Raw genomic sequence first — 21,276 nt, forward strand, 5'->3', positions numbered from 1 at the left:
CATTTAGCAGACGCTTTTATCCAAAGCGACTTACAGTCATGTGCGCATACATTTTTACGTATGGGTGGTCCCGGGGATCGAACACACTACCCTGGCGTTACAAGCGCCATGCTCTACCAATTGAGCTACAGAGGACCGTAATAAGTGGTCCATCTGTCTGAAATTGCTGAGTTGGGATGGCATGCAAGTCAGGCAGACGGGCAGGGAGGGGCAGTCAGGACAATCTGATGCGGCTGTCTCTTTCAAACACAGCCCCCATCTCCTCCTTAATCCCTTTGCCCTCAGTCCAATATTATTGAAATGATGTGTGCGCGTGTGTGTATGTGTGTGTGTGTGTGTGTCAATAGGAATTCCGGACACAGGGAGAGGAGAAGGAAGACAGCTGAGGGGCCATGTGTTTGCTGGTAACTAACCACAGTGACACATCACTGGTCACATGATCCACTGCAGAGGAGTGATGTCACTGCAGCAAAATCTTGAACAAAGAGGGGCGGAGGCCGGCTGCCTGGCAGACTAGGGGGGAAGCGGGGGTTAGAAGGAGGAGGTTGGTGCAGCCAAATCCAAACTCTATTGTAATACATTAATGAACTCTGGCCCTTCTAAATGTCTGGCCCTTAACATTTCTGTCAAGCATCTATACAACTTCTCATATTTTCCATTTTTATTTTTTCGATAGAATTCTATTTTGTGACCCTTTTTGCATTTTAAATATGCATATGTGAAATTGTCATGAATGAAAAAGCAGTCTTTTGTGAAATTTTATACTGGTTTGCATCCTCTCCATCTCAATGAATTGACTATGTGTTTGAATGACATCTAATGACAGAGGCAATATATAGGTCTAATGTGGTGCTAGAAAGCGTACTCTGCATTTTAGCACAGGGCTGTATTGTTGGCACAGAATTTAGTTCAGCACCCAAAGCTCAAGGAGATTTGGGACTAAATATTTAATTGACTTACAAAACAGAGTGCATGTGGCACATGCGGTGTGTGTGTGTGTGTTTTGAAGGGGGTAGATTTGATCATTCAGCACCAGTTTTTTACATGTGATTTATCTCATCTAGGCCTATGTGCAGCGTCATTCAGCATAAGGCCCTCTATAAAGGGTGTGTCCATTACTGCGATTTAGACCTCTGTAATGGCTTGAGAGACTACAGAACATAATGTTTTTCCTCGTCACAAAAATAATCATATTCACATAATTAAATAATTGATCAACGCCAATTCACTTTATCTCACCTTCATTGAGCTATATTCGATCTACAATACATAGGCCTGTTTCATTTCGACTTCAAAATTATAGTAATATAGTAATACAACTAAAAACAACGTAATTATATGCAAACATGCTTTGTATTTTGTCTGCGAGTCTGGAGTGGACTGTGCCTGTGTGTCGCTGCCTGGTTCATTCAATGATAAAGCACCTCCCTCCTCCTCCTCCTCCCGCAGTGGCCGGCCCCCTCTCTGCTGCTTTCTAGAAGAGAAGAGTGCACTCACTCACTGATAATCTTTTCGGCGCCTCTATCATCTCTTTCCTCATAAAGGAATCAAAATGGTGAGCCGTTAATTTCATTATAAAAAAATACTTGTATATTATTATTATTTTTATCACAATTGTGTATAACAATGGTCAGATGTTCCATAATGAGACTGTGGTTACATTTGCAATGAAATATTCGAAATGTTGATTATGGGCGGCTATAAATAATTCATAGGTATTGTAGGTGGTGAATGTTCTAGCATTCTTACAAGACACGCGCGTTTAGTAGTAGAGAGTTGGATATTTTCCTGAGTTGCTGATGTTGTGTTTTATTGAAAGATGGTTTTTAGGTTTCAAACCCACGTGTTTTATAGGAACATCCTAAATGAATCGAAAGGCATCTGTAATAAACTGCTCTGCCACACAAAGCAAGCCACTCCCTAAGGAAATTTGGAAAGGGTGTGAATTCAGTCATACAAAAGCCAAAAGCATTTGTTGGCCAAATCCAAACAGGTTATTTAGGCCTATGTGAAGGGATACAGTTGCAATATAATTATAATAGGCTACTGTAATGTGTAATGTATCAGATAAATAGCCTATTATAGAACAATTCTAAAATGTAAGGTAAATTAATGTAAGGTAAATATGTATTATTTTTCTTTTTTCTTTTTTTTTCTTCACCTTTATTTAACCAGGTAAGCCAGTTGAGAACAAGTTCTCATTTACAACTGCGACCTGGCCAAGATAAAGCAAAGCAGTGCGATAAAAACAACAACAACATAGAGTTACATATGGAATAAACAAAATGTACAGTCAATAACACAATAGAAAATCTATATACAGTGTGTGCAAATGTAGTAAGTTATGGAGGTAAGGCAATAAATAGGCCATAGTGCAAAATAATTACTATTAACACTGGAGTGATAGATGTGCAGAAGATGATGTGCAAATAGAGATACTGGGGTGCAAATGAGCAAAATAAATAACAATGTAAATAACAATATGGGGATGAGGTAGTTGGGTGGGCTAATTTCAGATGGGCTGTGTACAGGTGCAGTGATCGGTAAGCTGCTCTGACAACTGATGCTTAAAGTTAGTGAGGGAGATAAGTGTCTCCAGCTTCAGAATTTTTTGCAGTTCGTTCCAGTCATTTGCAGCAGAGAACTGGAAGGAATGGCGGCCAAAGGAGGTGTTGGCTTTGGGGATGACCAGTGAGATATACCTGCTGGAACGCATACTACGGGTGGGTGTTGCTATGGTGACCAATGATCTAAGATAAGGCGGGGATTTGCCTAGCAGTGATTTATAGATGACCTGGAGCCAGTGGGTTTGGGGACGAATATGTAGTGAGGGCCAGCCAACGAGAGCGTACAGGTCACAATGGTGGGTAGTATATGGGGCTTTGGTGACAAAACGAATGGCACTGTGATAGACTACATCCAATTTGCTGAGTAGAGTGTTGGAAGCTATTTTGTAAATGACATCGCCGAAGTCAAGGATCGGTAGGATAGTCAGTTTTACGAGGGCATGTTTAGCAGCATGAGTGAAGGAGGCTTTGTTGCGAAATAGGAAGCCGATTCTAGATTTAACTTTGGATTGGAGATGCTTAATGTGAGTCTGGAAGGAGAGTTTACGGTCTAACCAGTGTAGAATATTTGTTTCACTTACTTTAATTATTCCATTTGGACTCAGTGAGGTAAGCTAACATCTGCCACACCATTTTAGCACACTATACATGTATTTTTAGTCTCTGCATGTTTTTGTCTTTGCAGAATGGCACCAAATCTGACTTGGCATTTCAAAAAATTATTTTTTGAATGATATCAGCATGGCCTTAGGTGCTAGTCTATTATATTAAGAGTGACTGTGTAGAACACATTCTGACTTCAAGGGCCAGTTTCCTGGACTCAGATTAAGCCTAGTCCTGGATTACTAAACGTGGTCAATGGAGAATCTCCATTGAAATACCTTTTTAGTCCAGGACTAAAATGAATCTCTGTCTGGGAAATCGGCCCAAAATAACACATTCAGACTTCAAAGGTCTCATTATGACTGGTTGTGATTTCCTATCAATTTATTTGGAAATTAATTAGAAAGTGGCCTTTTCTTTAAGGACACTTGTCCAATTACATTAATTTTTTAAAATTAATTATATACTTATTTATTTTTTCAACCAGCGTGAGTGTATCTCAGTTCATGTAGGTCAGGCTGGAGTCCAGATGGGCAATGCATGCTGGGAACTCTACTGTATGGAGCACGGGATCCAGCCAGACGGACAGATGCCCAGTGACAAGACCATCGGAGGAGGAGACGACTCCTTCAACACCTTCTTCAGTGAGACTGGAGCTGGCAAGCACGTCCCCAGGGCTGTGTTTGTGGATCTGGAGCCCACTGTCATTGGTACGATCACTTTTGTCTTGAAACAATGATGATGACACTGTGCTATCTCAGTCTTGACTTCTTCAGCTAACAGGTCTTTCTTTGTTCTAGATGAGGTGCGCACAGGAACTTACCGCCAGCTCTTCCACCCTGAGCAGCTGATCACTGGGAAGGAGGATGCAGCCAACAACTACGCCCGTGGGCATTACACCATAGGCAAAGAGATCATTGACATGGTTCTGGACAGGATTCGCAAACTGGTGAGAACTTACATTTATATGATGTCTTATTGTACATCCTGTGTATTTATTGTTGTTATCCAACCATAATGATCTGAAACATCTTCTCACCTCCCTCTCCACAGGCTGACCAATGCACTGGCCTCCAGGGCTTCCTGGTCTTCCACAGCTTTGGAGGAGGCACTGGTTCTGGTTTCACCTCCCTGTTGATGGAACGCCTCTCTGTTGACTACGGAAAGAAGTCCAAGCTTGAGTTCTCCATCTATCCAGCTCCTCAGGTGTCCACAGCTGTTGTTGAGCCCTACAATGCCATCCTGACCACCCACACCACCCTGGAGCACTCTGATTGTGCTTTCATGGTAGACAATGAGGCTATCTATGACATCTGCCGTAGGAACCTTGATATTGAGCGTCCTTCCTACACCAATCTTAACAGGTTGATTGGCCAGATTGTGTCCTCCATCACTGCTTCCCTCCGATTCGATGGTGCCCTCAATGTTGATCTGACAGAGTTCCAGACCAACTTGGTGCCCTACCCCCGTATCCACTTCCCCCTGGCCACCTATGCCCCAGTGATCTCGGCAGAGAGGGCTTACCATGAGCAGCTCTCAGTGTCTGAGATCACAAATGCTTGCTTTGAGCCAGCAAATCAGATGGTGAAATGTGACCCACGTCACGGCAAGTACATGGCCTGCTGTTTGCTGTACCGTGGCGACGTTGTGCCCAAAGATGTCAATGCTGCCATTGCCACCATCAAAACAAAACGCTCCATCCAGTTTGTAGACTGGTGCCCAACTGGTTTCAAGGTTGGCATCAACTACCAGCCCCCAACTGTGGTACCTGGTGGAGATCTGGCCAAGGTCCAGAGGGCAGTGTGCATGCTTAGCAACACCACTGCTATTGCAGAGGCCTGGGCCCGACTTGACCACAAGTTTGATCTGATGTACGCCAAGCGTGCTTTTGTGCACTGGTATGTAGGTGAGGGTATGGAGGAGGGAGAGTTCTCTGAGGCCAGGGAGGACATGGCTGCCCTGGAGAAAGATTATGAGGAGGTAGGGGTCGACTCCATTGAGGGAGAGGGAGAAGAGGAGGGAGAGGAGTATTAAATATTTCTTCATTCCTATGCCAAATTCACACATTCCTAGGTGACCCAGAGCTGAGAATGACAGAATTATTTTTCCTTATGATTGTGCCTTGAACAACCAGTATCATGAAGTAGCAGGATGGTAAGGTGTAGCCCACAAATCTTTTAAAATGTGCTCACTCACAAAAGCTGATGTCATTGCTTCATCTGTGCGTTTGTGGCGAGAGCCCAATAAAATCAATAAAGGTTATTCTCTTTCTCTGTTATTACATCCTGTAACAATGTTATCAATCTCATCCAGATAAGTGACCACTGAGCACTGAGTAAATTGCTATCAGTAGGTTTATATACCCAAGTAAAATACTTACTTTGCTAACATTACCTTTATCTAGACTAATCATGTCTGTCTCTGTAATGTCCAATGACTTATTTTGCTTGCAGTATGTGGCATACTGCTGAGTCATTTGAAATGTTATATTCTCTTTAGCAGGAAATGTGACAAATTGTTATCCTTAGCAGTTTTCTAATCTAGTTGGACTGGTGCAAGGCTTTATAAACAATATCTATGAGGAGATTCATAATCAAAAACTCTGGCTCCCTCCTGTGGTTTGGCATGGTTCTAGTGTCTGCTGTTTCATGAGTAGGCCTACACTGTAACAGAAATACTCAACTGACAGATCACTGTATTTTTTTTTGGCGTATATTTCAAAAACAGTGATGCTACCCGTTTTTCCATGCCTTATGCAATCTAGCATTTTTAGGGCAAGGCCTATTCATTCTATGACCATACATGGAGATCATGATAGTCGTTTTTTTAAGCAGGTGTAGCACATTACAACATGTTACATTTGCATTTCTAATAGAAATATCATGCCTTCTGCTACTTTTCTTCATTAATCTGTGCAATAGCCCACTTTAATGACTCAGCAAAGTGGGTGGCTGGTGTGTGTGTGTGTGTGTGTGTGTGTGTGTGTCTGTGCGTGTGTGATGTTGCCATCAAAGTTGTAATCTTATGTGTCAACTGTAGCTATTGCACTAAATGTTTGAGGTATTATACATCTTTCAATATAGAGGAAAAAACCTATAGGCTACAACCTACTCCAGTTTTCCATGACATAACAGGTTACATTTTCTTATAGCCTACCAAACCAATAGGCTAATATTAGAAGTGCCTAAAATAGCCTAGGCCTATATTCATTCTTTCTTTTCCCCAAAGTCTTGAGTCTTACATAAGCACCTACCCCAAGTGTCTTGTTTCAAAGAAGCTAGGGGAAAGTAAGTGCTTCCTTGAGACCAGTAAAATGACAGCGGTGTCCTCCAAATTACAGGCTACAAAGTCACCATAGAAAGATTCTCAGCTGCATAATTACTTGGGCTATAGCCTATTAATCCATTAGCAAAAGCAGTTCCACAAAATATCTAAATATTTATGATTAAATGTAAAGCAAAAACATATAGGGTAAATACATCTAAGGATGACAGAAAAAGATGGTGGCTATTGTCTTAAGTTAAGGTTACTTTGTTGTCGTTTTCAGTTATCTTACATAAAACATAGTTTTAGAATCTCGCTCTTGACTGTATGACAGTAGCCTACTTTTGTCATGCTGTGGGAATGTGCTTATGCTAACTGCATTGAATTTTGGTTGTAACCTACATTCATAACCTAACGGTTTCCTTCTTTCATGTCATTGGCATCCATGTACGCCTACATGTTCAAATGGTCCAATAGAACGATCAAGAACGCCTCTTTTTTCCAGGTGGGTGGTAAATTTGTGTCCAAAGGCCGCCCAAATGTGGCGGACCGTCATAAGCAGTATAAAAAGCCCCACCCTGACACATTCCTGAAACTTCTCACATTAGACTCCTTAAGGTCCCTCTGTGAGAGTTGGTCGTAAATCTACGGTTTCTTATTTTATCTTTACTGCTCTTTTAAAACACCTCATCTTAGACATGGTAAGTTTGAATATGAAAATGACTGGAATTGTGATGTACTTTATATGTGGAGTCATGATCTCGTAATATAATTAGGTTATGAATTACCAATCAAACATGACACCTTGAAACTTGCCTATATCTTCTAATGTCTAAGAAGCCGTTATTTTGTATGATTATGTTTGGGGGGGAAATTTTGAAAAAATTCACACAGTGAAAGACAATCATCAGACATGATCCGATTTGACACATATAGCCAACATGAAAATGCCAATAATATTATTTTATTTGTGTTAGCCTACAAAAGTGATCCTTTTAACATATGTAGATAGAGTCTTCGTTAATTTATAGTAGTGCGCCACAGCTTCAGAGGCCTTCTATTCCTTATGTAGGGCGGCGCTTATTCTTCCTACTCCTCTCCTCTCGCTCCATGACCATAGCTTGCTTTGTTACATTGTTGCATTGCGGAAAGTGGCACGCGGTCAACTTGAGCAGGGCGGTTTCATTGTGGCAATGCCGTCATGGTCAAATCATAACTGTAGTCTAGGCTACAGTGTAAAATCGGAAATCATCTGTCACACAATCAAGATGATTTAATCATGTTATTTACACAATCGCGCATTTTATAGGCTAACGCCGGTGAAAGTTCAAGGGATGGGAAATGTTATGAGCAGTAGGAATTTAATCGAATGCCTGGGCGGGCAGGTGTCTGAACATTTTTGTCCAAAACCTGAATAAACTGGGAAAGTCAAACCCCGTGGTATTTTCCCATGTTGTGTAGGGAAAGGAAAGTACGGGTTGCTGTAGCCTATTTTATGATTCTTAACCGATTATAGGCCTGTAGTAAACCCCCTATAGTTCAGAGACCTGTATTACACATTTTATTTTGGAAGACGACATTTCGTTTTGTTGGAAAGGGCAGGACACAATGAAATGGCATATTTGCCTCAATCTGAATCTCCATTTGCGGCTTTTTTGATATTTCAAAAAAAATTATGCCGGCGGAAAATAACTCACCCTTCAAATTAGTGTTACAATTGTGCCATATCAGGGATTTTATACTGCTACCTATACATCGCTAATCTTTGACATGATGACTTTCAGACTACAGCTATAATCATTCCCATTGTCAAGAGCACCGAATGGTGACCGCATGTTAAAAACATGACTTGCAGAGCAAGGACTGTGCCATAGCCTGTAACACAGATATAACACGTAAACCATGAGTAAATTCTTCCTCATTGTATGATTAGGCCAAATGTATATATTTAAATCCATTATTACAAAATGTGTCAGGTAGTAGCCTATGTTATACACTAATAATAAACTCGTTTTAATAATGGTCTGGAAGTGTCTCCTTAAATTTCAGTCTAAATCTTGATTCAATTCAGAAGACCTGTTATCCCTCAAGGCTAAACCCTTCAATGATTCAGGGCCATGAGTAGGCTACTTTACTCCAACACCTGTTGCCTGCAGGTCATGTTCTTGCTCTGTGGCACCAACACAGAGCATGTCTTTATCCCTCATAGCTGCATATAATCACTGAGTCAGGTGACCTGGGTATGCTGGTATTAGAGCCAAAGCTATGCGTAACTTGAAAACATACAGATACACATAGGCCCACACAGTCAAAATGGCTCCCGCATGACAAGGCTTTTCTCTTTTTAATAACTGAAACTCTTCTGTAGGAAAGACTCCCAATGTCTGAGCAACTCAATTTGACATGATTGTACTTTCGCCCACAGCGTGAGTGTATCTCCGTCCATGTGGGCCAGGCTGGCGTCCAGATCGGCAATGCATGCTGGGAGCTGTACTGTCTTGAGCATGGGATCCAGCCCGATGGAAAGATGCCCAGTGACAAGACCATTGGAGGAGGAGATGACTCCTTCAACACCTTCTTCAGTGAGACTGGAGCTGGCAAGCACGTCCCCAGGGCTGTGTTTGTGGATCTGGAGCCCACTGTCATTGGTAAGATCAATTTGTCTTGAAACAATGACCTTCTGTTAACATTGGTCTATAATAATATAATAATATCTCAGCAGTCTTAAACCTTTTCTTGCCCAGGGAACCCCACCCAGGCAAACCGGCGACCCAAGGACCCCATCAAATGTTAGCAATTAAAAAAACGTTAACGTCTTGTCTTGTCATAAGATGAATGATTATGGCAAGGAGAATTTTAAAATGAATAGATTTGGTAGATAGTTTTTTATTATTTTGACCTCCCCACATTATAACTGGAAGAGGAAGTGTAAACTAAACTCTAACAGTCTATTAGCTAGAAAGGTAACTAACATGTCTTTCTTTCTCCAGATGAGGTGCGTTCTGGAACTTACCGCCAGCTCTTCCACCCTGAGCAGCTGATCACTGGGAAGGAGGATGCAGCCAACAACTATGCCCGTGGGCATTACACCATCGGCAAAGAGATCATTGACTTGGTTCTGGACAGGATCCGCAAACTGGTGAGAATCTCCAATGACCTTTTTAGTGGTCTTATTGTACATGGTACACCTGCATACTTCTTGTCTTCAACAATAGTGACCTAAAATGTAAAACATATTCTCTCCTCCCTCTCTCTCCAGGCTGACCAATGCACTGGCCTCCAGGGCTTCCTGGTCTTCCACAGCTTCGGAGGTGGCACCGGTTCTGGTTTCACCTCCCTGTTGATGGAACGCCTGTCTGTTGACTACGGAAAGAAGTCCAAACTTGAGTTCTCCATCTACCCAGCTCCCCAGGTGTCCACAGCTGTTGTTGAGCCCTACAATGCCATCCTGACCACCCACACCACCCTGGAGCACTCTGATTGTGCTTTCATGGTAGACAATGAGGCCATCTATGACATCTGCCGTAGGAACCTCGATATTGAGCGTCCTTCCTACACCAACCTGAACAGGTTGATCAGTCAGATTGTGTCCTCCATCACTGCATCCCTCCGATTCGATGGTGCCCTTAATGTTGATCTGACAGAGTTCCAGACCAACTTGGTGCCCTACCCCCGTATCCACTTCCCCCTGGCCACCTATGCCCCTGTGATCTCAGCAGAGAAGGCTTACCATGAGCAGCTGACTGTTTCAGAGATCACAAATGCCTGTTTTGAGCCATGTAATCAGATGGTGAAATGTGACCCACGTCACGGCAAGTACATGGCCTGCTGTCTGCTGTATCGTGGCGACGTTGTGCCCAAAGATGTCAATGCTGCCATTGCCACCATCAAAACAAAACGCTCCATCCAGTTTGTAGACTGGTGTCCAACTGGTTTCAAGGTTGGTATCAACTACCAGCCCCCAACTGTGGTACCTGGTGGAGATCTGGCCAAGGTCCAGAGGGCAGTGTGCATGCTTAGCAACACCACTGCAGTGGCAGAGGCCTGGGCCCGTCTTGACCACAAGTTTGACCTGATGTACGCCAAGCGTGCCTTTGTGCACTGGTATGTAGGTGAGGGTATGGAGGAGGGAGAGTTCTCTGAGGCCAGGGAGGACATGGCTGCCCTGGAGAAAGATTATGAGGAGGTAGGAGCAGATAGCGTGGAGGGAGAGGACGAGGGAGAAGAATACTAAGAAGTATTAGGATCAAGAATTTTCAGCCTGTGAACACATTCAACCATTTTCCTCTAAACATTCCTCATAAAACAATTTTTTTGCTGTCCCTTTTTAACCTTGACTTTTAAATCTTGCTCTCTCCTTTATGCAATAAAAGTTCATTTTAATGTTTGGAAACTTGTTTGTGATTTATTGACCTGCTTACAATAAGTAATGTCTCATAATACAAAATACAGCACTTGCTATGACTACTCTGCTGTGTTGGATATCGTAGCTTGAGGCTGAGCATTGGTGACTGTTTCTTATCTCAAACTATGCTATTAGTAGTACACTATTATGATCCCCTTCAATAAAACAACTCCTTTGTTCTTGATTTAATATTTCTGACATTTGAAGCACTCTGGTTTGATTTAAAGAGGACATTAGTGTATGTCATTGATCATAGTGTGCTTAGGATGATGTACAGTAGCTACCTATCCTCAATTTCTGATGGCAGTATAACTAAGGGGCATTTTGATCTGGCCTTTTGGATGGTATCCACATATCCTTCTATTACAAATAGTGGTACAAGATATTGCACATTACCTAACTATTACTGTAAGTCATTGATGGCAGTATTACCACAGATATCTTTCCATATATCGATTCACAGGGACCTACTGTACCACAGTGGGTCCTTGCAAAGCATGATTTACGCTATCAATCTATGTACTATAAAATAATGTTATGATCCAAAGCAATGTCAATGACACATGCAGAGCAGTCCTACAACAGTGATATATGTATGTATTGACTGTGTCATGCACAGGAAGGAATCTTAGCCTTGACATGAATTATTAATGTAAGCTGTAGTAGGCTATTTGCTGAGCTGGTCCTCTGATTTACTGTTGGCAGCATTAACATTACAGACCTCTCTCCCATACTGCAGAGCTATAAAAGAAAAGTGCAGCAGCATATTACATTCATGCCGGTGTCATCAACTCCCTTTGTGAGTGAAGTGAACATGTTTAAAACAAGCTACAACAGCATTTCCTATCCTTTTCCTTTACAGGCTGTAGGTAGCTGAGGCGACACAATGGGGGAGTAAGCCTGAACTCTGAAAACAACGTATTCAGTGGAGAGTAACGGTTGCAGTGTCTACTGTATGCAAATGCTTTTGGAAACCCCTAGAGAATGATTATGTGCGAGTGTTTGAATTGCCTTTTGTGGAGTCTGATTAGATAACCCTATCAGTATATCGTGCATTGAATAGCAGTATGGGCTGATGTTTTTTTCCTGGCCTTTGTTTGGCTCAGCTGTATTGGCAGAGATGAGGACAGAGATGTTGAGCTGCAGTGTGAGATGCCACACAAAGGAGATACAGAATAATAGTTCAATGAAAGGAAAGGGACTAAAGCCCAAACCACCAGGCTATTCACAGCTATCTGAGAAGGTGTACACTGTAGTTCAAGGCCAAGAGGTGACAACTTTGTCATTAGGCAAACCAGTTAGGCTAACTACTCTGGTGGTTATGTCAGGCCAAAATAATCACAGAAGTGACATTTTTGTGCAATAACTTTAATAAACATATTGACATAACATTGTTTTATACTGTTTTAAAATACAATTGTATTAACGATATCATTTACTCATCCTTGTTTACATTCAAACATAGCATAGACACATGCCCTCAAATAAACTGGGTTCAGGCCTGTCTTACTTCTCCCCAAGGGCATGGAATTGGACAGCCATAGTAGGGACCAGGGTCATTACTATTGTGTCAACTCCTCTCAAAGGCCTTATGGAGATGATCTTAATTTGCTCAGAGAGGGTCTGAAGTCCCGGTGGTGGTTGTAAATTATTTAACTTGGGGCTCTCTCTCTACTGGCCTCCATTATTGTGATTAGCCATTGAAAGTCTGAGACCACATTATTGTAACATTCCAGACAGCAGCTCCGTGATCATATACGAATATGGAGTCGCCTGTAAATGACAAAATAAAATAACACAATGGGGTCTCCCTATAAGCATGGCATTTTCTTACCAATGGCTTACGATGCTGTTGTAACACATTATTAATACTTTATGAATGATTTTTGATTTTTTTGTTCTAACTTTCAGACTTTCATGAACTTAAAGCTTGACTGTTGAGGTTAGATACGCAGGGGGAGAGTGATGTCAACATACTGAGAGCATGTTGCCTCATATGCCACCATGTGTTTCCCGCCACATTTACACTGTCATTACCTACCTGGTCTGACCTGTGTAGCCGCTGCTGCAGCTGTAGCCGAGTGAACAATTATGCAACATGTCATGGCTGCTGTAATTACGAGCTGCAAGACACACTCATGTCTTTGAAATGGCTGCTGCTTGGTGCATGTCTGCTGGGAGGAAGCACTAATACAGGAAATATGAGGAGGTCTGTACATCAGATGGTGACTGTGTCCTTTCTAGATTTTGGGTGAGATAAGATAGCTGTGGTGTTGGTCTGTACAAGTGTGTGCTTGTGTGTGTGTGCTTTCTTGTGTGTGCTTGTGTGAAGGGAGGCGAGGGGAGGGGATGCAGATAGAGACTCAGGACATAGGAAACCTCATCAGTGGTCATTTGGGAATATTGGTATTTACTGGAGAAAAGGAACCGTGAAAGATTGCTGATGCAGTGTGTAATCCTCCAATAAGGAAAGACAGAGGCATGGAGGGAGGGAGCAAAAGAGCAAACTCATTTATTATAAGGCAGGTTGATTCGATTGTGGTGCAAGGCCCAACACACAGGATATTAATTTCAGAGAAAGCCAGACATGGCAGCAGCTGGCCAAGTGCTGTACTGCTGTACTCATGCAGCCATACAGAAAGAGAGAGAGAGAGAGAGAGAGACTTTGATGGATGAAATGTTTTAAATAGATGTAATAATTGGGAGCAAAATTATTGTTGTGATCTTTGGATCTCAAAATGAATTGAAGAGGAATGGGAGGGAGTCAGAGCAAATGACAGAGCAGGAGGGAGAAGGGCAGATCATGAGAGAGAGAGAGAGAGAGAGGGGGATGTAAAGAGTGGGAGAACCTCCCACAGTTGACAAGCTCAGCATTGCTTAAAACGGATCAGTAGCATGTCTTTGCAGACATCAACTAAAACAACTGCAGACAAGCACATACACACATGCACACCAGTGGAGGCTGCTGAGGGGAGGACGGCTCATAACAATGGCTGGAATGGAGTCAATGGAATGGTATCAACCACATCAAAGACATGGTTTCCATGTGGTTGATACCATTCCATTCACTCCATTCCAGCCATTATTATGAGCCGTCCTCCCCTCAGCAGCCTCCACTGATACACACTAACCCACACAACCCAGCACACAGAGCTGGCAACTAATTTGCCTCTGCCGTAGAATACATGTTGGCCTCCTGGAATTTCACAGAGTGTACTTTTCAAAATGTTGCTCTGAGGCTATGCACTGCAGTACAATAACGTTGAGCAACAGCTGAGCACAGGCAGTGTAGTATACCATTTTTAATACAGGAACAACCCACTAAGCGTTTACTGACGGCAACATCCTTTGGACGTCTTTTTTTGGTCCTATCCGGACCGACCGTCTTTTTTTAGTATTACATTTTTTTGTGCAGTCCGGACCTTGATTTCAATGTCCAAGGACTATGTTTGGTTCAGATTTGGTGCGGTCCGGCTTTTACTTGGCCCAAACATAGACGTCTATGTTTGGTTCAGACTTGGTCAGGTCTGGACCGGCCTTGATTTCAACGTCCATAGACATCCGGTCTGGACCGGCCTATATTTGGCCCAAACGTAGACGTCTATAATTGGTTTAGATTTGGTCCGGACCAAATCTGAAGCAATCATAGACATCCATGTTTCACAAGTTTGGACAGCACAGTACAGTACAGTTAGGGCTGGGCGATATGGCCAAAATATCATATCATGGTATAAAACATTTTTTGACGGTATGATGGTATTTGACAGTATTTTATGTTTTTGAATAATAAAAGTTCTACATTTCTTTATGAGTAGTGCGTGACCCTACGGTGGCAACACATACTGTACATTCTACGTGATTTATACTGTTCAATTCAACTTCAACCAACATTGTTGCATGTGCTGCATTGACCACGCAGACTAAAGGCAAGTGTCTCGTGGTCAAGCAACAACAAATGCGCTCCCTGATTGACAGGGGGTGGGGCTAGGTGTGTGTGGAAAGCGGCATGGAGTGAGAGAGCGGAGAGGGATGACTCAAGTAGCGGAGTAAACTATAAAAATGGACGTTACACACGGCATATCACATTTAACGTTCAAATACCGGTATAGAAGGTAAAGTAAAAACCCAAACCAGTCCGTGCATCAATACCGGTATATAGTAAAATACGATATACCGCCCAACCCTTAGTACGGTAGAGCACAGCAGAGTACAGTACATTACGTAGTACTGTACACATTACCTTAAAGAAAAGTAGAGTATAGTACAGTACGGTAAAGTACAGTAGAGTACAATATAGTAAATAAAAGTAAAGTTTAGTGTAGTGTATTGTAACCTACTTTACTCTAATGTACTCTACTCTACTCTACTGAACTAAACTAAACTGCACTGCATTGTACTGAAGTCTACTGTACTGAATTAAACTCTACTGTACTGTACTCTACTAAATTCAACTATACTGTACTTTACTCTTCTCTACTGTACTCTACTATACTGAATAAAACTCTACTATCCTGCACCGTATCATACCATTCCATACTGTACTTTACTCTACTGTGCTGTACTGTACTGTGATGTTCAAAGTTGTGAAACATAGCGTACAGTGAGGGAAAAAAGTATTTGATCCCCTGCTGATTTTGTATGTTTGCCCACTGACAAAGACATGATCAGTCTATAATTTTAATGGTAGGTTTATTTGAACAGTGAGAGACAGAATAACAACAAAGCAATCCAGAAAGACGCATGTCAAAAATGTTATGAATTGATTTGCATTTTAATGAGGGAAAAAAGTATTTGACCCCTCTGCAAAACATGACTTAGTACTTGGTGGCAAAACCCTTGTTGGCAATCACAGAGGTCAGACGTTTCTTGTAGTTGGCCACCAGGTTTGCACACATCTCAGGAGGGATTTTGTCCCACTCCTCTTTGCAGATCTTTTCCAAGTCATTAAGGTTCCGAGGCTGATGTTTGGCAACTCGAACCTTCAGCCCACTCCACAGATTTTCTATGGGATTAAGGTCTGGAGACTGGCTAGGCCACTCCAGGAACTTAATGTGCTTCTTCTTGAGCCACTCCTTTGTTGCCAGGGCCGTGTGTTTTGGGTCATTGTCATGCTGGAATACCCATCCATGACCCATTTTCAATGCCCTGGCTGAGGGAAGGAGGTTCTCACCCAAGATTTGACGGTACATGGCCCCGTCCATCGTCCCTTTGATGCGGTGAAGTTGTCCTGTCCCCTTAGCAGAAAAACACCCCCAAAGCATAATGTTTCCACCTCCATGTTTGACGGTGGGGATGGTGTTCTTTGGGTCATAGGCAGCATTCCTCCTCCTCCAAACACGGCGAGTTGAGTTGATGCCAAAGAGCTCCATTTTGGTCTCATCTGACCACAACACTTTCACCCAGTTCTCCTCTGAATCATTCAGATGTTCATTGGAAAACTTCAGACGGGCCTGTATATGTGCTTTCTTGAGCAGAGGACCTTGCGGGCGCTACAGGATTTCAGTCCTTCACGGCGTAGTGTGTTACCAATTGTTTTCTTGGTGACTATGGTCCCAGCTGCCTTGAGATCATTGACAAGATCCTCCCGTGTAGTTCTAGGCTGATTCCTCACCGTTCTCATGATCATTGCAACTCCATGAGGTGAGATCTTCCATTCTTCCATTTGCGAATAATCGCACCAACTGTTGTCACCTTCTCACCAAGCTGCTTGGCAATGGTCTTGTAGCCCATTCCAGCCTTGTGTAGGTCTACAATCTTGTCCCTGACATCCTTGGAGAGCTCTTTGGTCTTGGCCATGGTGGAGAGTTTGGAATCTGATTGATTGATTGCTTCTGTGGACAGGTGTCTTTTATACAGGTAACAAACTGAGATTAGGAGCACTCCCTTTAAGAGTGTGCTCTTAATCTCAGCTCGTTACCTGTATAAAAGACACCTGGGAGCCAGAAATCTTTCTGATTGAGAGGGGGTCAAATACTTATATCCCTCATTAAAATGCTAATCAATTTATAACATTTTTGACATGCGTTTTTCTGGATTTTTTTGTTGTTATTCTGTCTCTCACTGTTCAAATAAACCTACCATTAAAATTATAGACTGATCATTTCTTTGTCAGTGGGCAAACGTACAAAATCAGCAGGGGATCAAATACTTTTTTCCCTCACTGTAGATGTCTATGATCATGTCAGGAGTGGAGTGTAGTGGGATGTGGAATCACACGCAGGACACAGAGAATTTAAATCCAAAGGTCTTTAGTGAAGTCCGTAGTACACGCCAAAACCGGCAACAGGCGAAAACAAACGCACACTAGACTGACCAAAGTAAATATGCACAACGTGCAGGACTCTCTAATACCACACGAAAATAAGAGAGAACAAAAATACAGAGGACCAAACAACCACACGACAGTAGAACAATTACACACAACACCTGACCTAACACAAGGGAACTAAATAGGGTGCCTAATGAACACTAAACAATAAACAGGTGTGACAAACAGACAAAACCAATCAAACATGAAACATCGAACGGTGGCAGCTAGTACTCCGGAGACGACGACCGCCGAAGCCTGCCCGAACAAGGAGAAGGGGCCGCCTCGGCGAAACCGTGACAGTACCCCCCCCTTGACGCGCGGCTCCAGCCGTGCGCCGCCCCCGGCCTCGGGGACGACCAGGAGGGCGCGGAGCAGGGCGCGTGGGATGACCACGATGGAATTCGGTCAGAAGAGACGGGTCCAGGATGTCCCTCCTCGGCACCCAGCACCGCTCCTCCGGGCCGTACCCCTCCCACTCCACGAGATATTGGAGACCCCCCATCCGGCGTCTCGAATCGAGGATGGCCCGAACAGTGTACGCCGGAGCCCCCTCGATGTCCAACGGGGGCGGAGGAGTCTCCTCTATCTCAAAGTCCTGGAGTGGACCAGCTACCACCGGCCTGAGGAGAGACACATGGAACGAGGGGTTAATATTTTGTAATCAATGGGCAGTTGTAACCTGTAACACACCTCGTTCAATCTCCTCAGGACTTTAAAAGGCCCCACAAACCGCCGACCCAGCTTCCGGCAGGGCAGGCGGAGGGGCAGGTTTCTGGTTGAGAGCCAGACTCGATCTCCAGGTGCGTACACTGGCCCCTCACTGCGGTGGAGGTCGGCGCTCGTCTTCTGTCGACGGATGGCTCGCTGCAGATGGACGTGTGCAGCGTTCCACGTCTCCTCCGAGCGCCGCACCCACTCATCCACAGCAGGGGCCTCGATCTGGCTCTCATGCCACGGTGCCAGAACCGGCTGGTACCCTAACACACACTGGAAAGGGGTTAGTTTAGTGGAGGAGTGGCGGAGAGAGTTCTGTGCCATCTCGGCCCAGGGCCATATCTCGCCCACTCCTCCGGCCGGCCCTGACAATATGACCTCAGAAACCTACCCACATCCTGGTTGACACGTTCGACCTGCCCATTACTCTCCGGGTGGTAACCCGAGGTAAGCTCACCGAAACCCCCAACCGTTCCATAAACGCTCTCCAGACTCTGGAGGTAAACTGGGGGGCCTCGATCAGACACTATATCCTCGGGTACCCCGTAATGCCGGAAGACGTGAGTAAATAGAGCCTCAGCGGTCTGTAGGGCAGTAGGAAGACCCGGCATGGGAAGGAGACGACAGGCCTTCGAGAACCGATCCACAACGACCAGGATGGTGGTATTCCCCTGTGAGGAGGGAAGGTCGGTAACAAAATCCACCGAGAGGTGAGACCAGGGTCGTTGTGGAACGGGCAGGGGTTGTAATTTACCCCTGGGCAAGTGTCTGGGCGCCTTACACTGGGCACACACTGAGCAGGAGGAGACATAAATCCTCACATCCCTGGCTAACGTTGGCCACCAGTACTTTGTACTAAGGCAGTGCACTGTCCGGCCAATACCTGGATGTCCAGAGGAGGGTGACGTGTGAGGCCAATAAATAAGCCGATCCCGGACCTCGGCAGGGACGTACGTCCGACCCACCGGACACTGTGGAGGGCTAGGGTCGGTGCGTAATGCCCGCTCGATCTCGCGTACGACCTCCCATACCACCGGTGCAACCAGACAAGACTCAGGTAGTATGGGAGTGGGCTCCACGCACCTCTCCTCCGTGTCATACCACCGAGACAGGGCATCTGCCTTCCCGTTCTGGGACCCAGGGATGTAAGTGATCTTAAACACAAACCGGGCGAGAAACATAGTCCATCGAGCCTGGCGAGGATTCAGTCTCCTAGCTGCCCGAATGTATTCCAGGTTACGGTGGTCAGTCAGAATGAGAAAAGGGTGTTGAGCCCCCTCAAGCCAATGCCTCCACACCTTTAGGGCCTGTACCACGGCTAACAGCTCCCTGTCCCCTACGTCATAATTCCGCTCCGCCGGACTGAGCTTCTTAGAATAAAAGGCACAGGGGCGGAGTTTAGGTGGTGTGCCGGACCGTTGTGAAAGAACAGCCCCGATACCGGCTTCAGACGCGTCCACCTCCACTTGGAATGGTAAAGTGGGATCCGGGTGCGCCAGCACTGGAGCCGAGGTAAACAGGTCCTTCAGTCTCCCAAAAGCCCTGTCCGCCTCAGCTGACCACCGCAAGCGCACTGGACCCCCCTTCAGCAGGGACGTTATGGGAGCTGCCACCTGTCCAAAACCCCGGATAAACCTCCGGTAGTAATTCGCAAAACCCAAGAACTGCTGCACCTCTTTAACCGTGGTTGGGGTTTGCCAATTACGCACGGCTGACACACGGTCAACCTCCATCCTCACCCCTGATGCAGACAACTGATAGCCCAAAAAGGAGACCGACTCCTGGAAGAACAGACATTTCTCGGCTTTGACATACAGGTCATGCTCCAACAATCTCCTCAATACCCTGCGCACCAGGGCTACATGCTCGGCCCGAGTAGAACTGTACACCAGAATATCGTCTATGTACACCACTACTCCCTGCGCCTGCATGTCCCGGAAAATCTCATCTACAAAAGATTGGAAGACTGATGGAGCATTCATTAACCCGTATGGCATGACGAGATACTCGTAATGACCGGAGGTAGTACTAAATGCTGTCTTCCACTCATCGCCCTCTCTAATGCGCACCAAGTTATATGCGCTCCTGAGGTCCAATTTTGTGAAGAACCGTGCCCCGTGTAATGACTCCGTCATAGTCGCAATCAGCGGGAGTGGATAACTATATTTCACAGTCACCTGATTGAGACCGCGGTAATCAATACACGGACGCAAACCTCCATCCTTTTTCTTCACAAAAAAGAAGCTCGAGGACGCGGGAGAAGTGGAGGGCCGTATGTATCCCTGTCTCAGAGACTCGGCAATGTATGTCTCCATTGCCCTCTTCTCCTCCTGTGACAAAGGATACACATGGCTCCGCGAGGGCGCAGCTCCTGCCTGGAGGTCTATCGCACAATCCCCCTGTCTATGAGGCGGCAACCGTGCCGCTCTTGTCTTGCTAAACACGAGTGCCAAATCCTCATACTCAGGTGGAATGTGCAGTGCGGGCATCTGGTTCGGACTCTCCACCGAGGTCGCCCCTACGGAAACACCCAGACATAGCCCCTCACACTGAGCAGACCACCCTTTAAGAGCCTTCTCTCGCCACGAAATCGTAGGATCATGGGTAATCAACCAGGGAAGCCCCAGTACCACCGGATACGCAGGAGAGTCGATCAGATAGAGTTGAATCGTCTCCTCATGACCCCCCTGCATCATCATCCTAAGTGGCGCTGTGACCTCCCTAATCAACCCAGATCCTAACGGACGACTATCTAGGGCATGTACAGGGAAAGGATTATCAACCGGAAGGAGGGGAATCCCTAACTCAACACAGAATTTACGATCTACAAAATTCCCAGCTGCGCCTGAATCTACTAGCGCCTTATGCTGGGAACGAGGTGCAACCTGTGGAAAACAAACAGGTATAGTTATGTGTACGACAGAAAGCTCTGGGTAAGTGGGGCGCCTACTCACCTGGGAGGACTCCCCAATGTGTGTTCTGCCGTCTCCTCCACCAGGGGACCCTCCCCAGCACCTAACCGCGGTGTGCCCTCCACGGCCACAGTTGGTGCAGGGACGGCCCCCCCTCGGGCTCCTTCTTCTCCCTCCTCTAGCGCCAGCACCTCCGAGCTCCATCGGGCTCGGCTCGGAGGCGCTGGAGGGTGGAATGGGCGACCCCCACCTGGGACGTCCGCGGGTAGCGAGCAGGGTGTCCAGCCGAATGGCCATGTCAACCAGCTGGTCAAATGAGAGTGTAGTATCCCTGCACGCCAACTCTCTGCGGACGTCCTCCCGGAGGCTGCAACGAAAGTGGTCTATGAGGGCCCGCTCATTCCACCCTGCATCTGCCGCTAGAGTCCGGAACTCCAGCGCCAACTCTTGAGCGCTCCTCATCCCCTGCCGGAGGTAGAATAGACGCTCCCCCGCCGCCTT

General features: G+C 45.2%; 1 protein-coding gene across 4 annotated transcripts; it reads left to right on the top strand.

Moving 5' to 3' along the window:
* The first annotated feature begins 1,443 nt into the window (after positions 1 to 1,443).
* LOC121577833 (tubulin alpha chain) lies at positions 1,444 to 10,821 on the top strand. 4 transcript variants are annotated; one of them, XM_041891759.2, is made up of 5 exons: positions 1,451 to 1,555; positions 3,658 to 3,880; positions 3,971 to 4,119; positions 4,224 to 5,150; positions 10,621 to 10,821. In XM_041891759.2, exons 1-5 carry the CDS (start codon positions 1,553 to 1,555, stop codon positions 10,666 to 10,668), a joined length of 1,350 nt encoding a protein of 449 aa, XP_041747693.1. In that variant the 5' UTR covers positions 1,451 to 1,552; the 3' UTR covers positions 10,669 to 10,821. The 4 variants fall into 4 exon arrangements, with proteins under 4 accessions (XP_041747691.1, XP_041747693.1, XP_041747694.1 ...); XM_041891757.2 differs by lacking the exon at positions 10,621 to 10,821 and having other exon boundaries at positions 1,444 to 1,555; positions 4,224 to 5,432; XM_041891760.2 differs by lacking the exons at positions 1,451 to 1,555; positions 10,621 to 10,821 and adding an exon at positions 2,690 to 2,723 and having other exon boundaries at positions 4,224 to 5,432.
* Positions 10,822 to 21,276: the final 10,455 nt, after the last annotated feature.

Source organism: Coregonus clupeaformis, unplaced genomic scaffold (assembly GCF_020615455.1).
Source record: "Coregonus clupeaformis isolate EN_2021a unplaced genomic scaffold, ASM2061545v1 scaf0005, whole genome shotgun sequence".
NCBI classification, from domain to species: domain Eukaryota; kingdom Metazoa; phylum Chordata; class Actinopteri; order Salmoniformes; family Salmonidae; genus Coregonus; species Coregonus clupeaformis.

Excerpts from the sequence above, each read along its gene's own strand:
- LOC121577833 (XM_041891757.2), top strand. Across the intron at positions 3,881-3,970 it reads TCTGGAGCCCACTGTCATTG|ATGAGGTGCGCACAGGAACT; the intron begins GTACGATCACTT and ends TCTTTGTTCTAG. Across the intron at positions 4,120-4,223 it reads TGGACAGGATTCGCAAACTG|GCTGACCAATGCACTGGCCT; the intron begins GTGAGAACTTAC and ends CCCTCTCCACAG.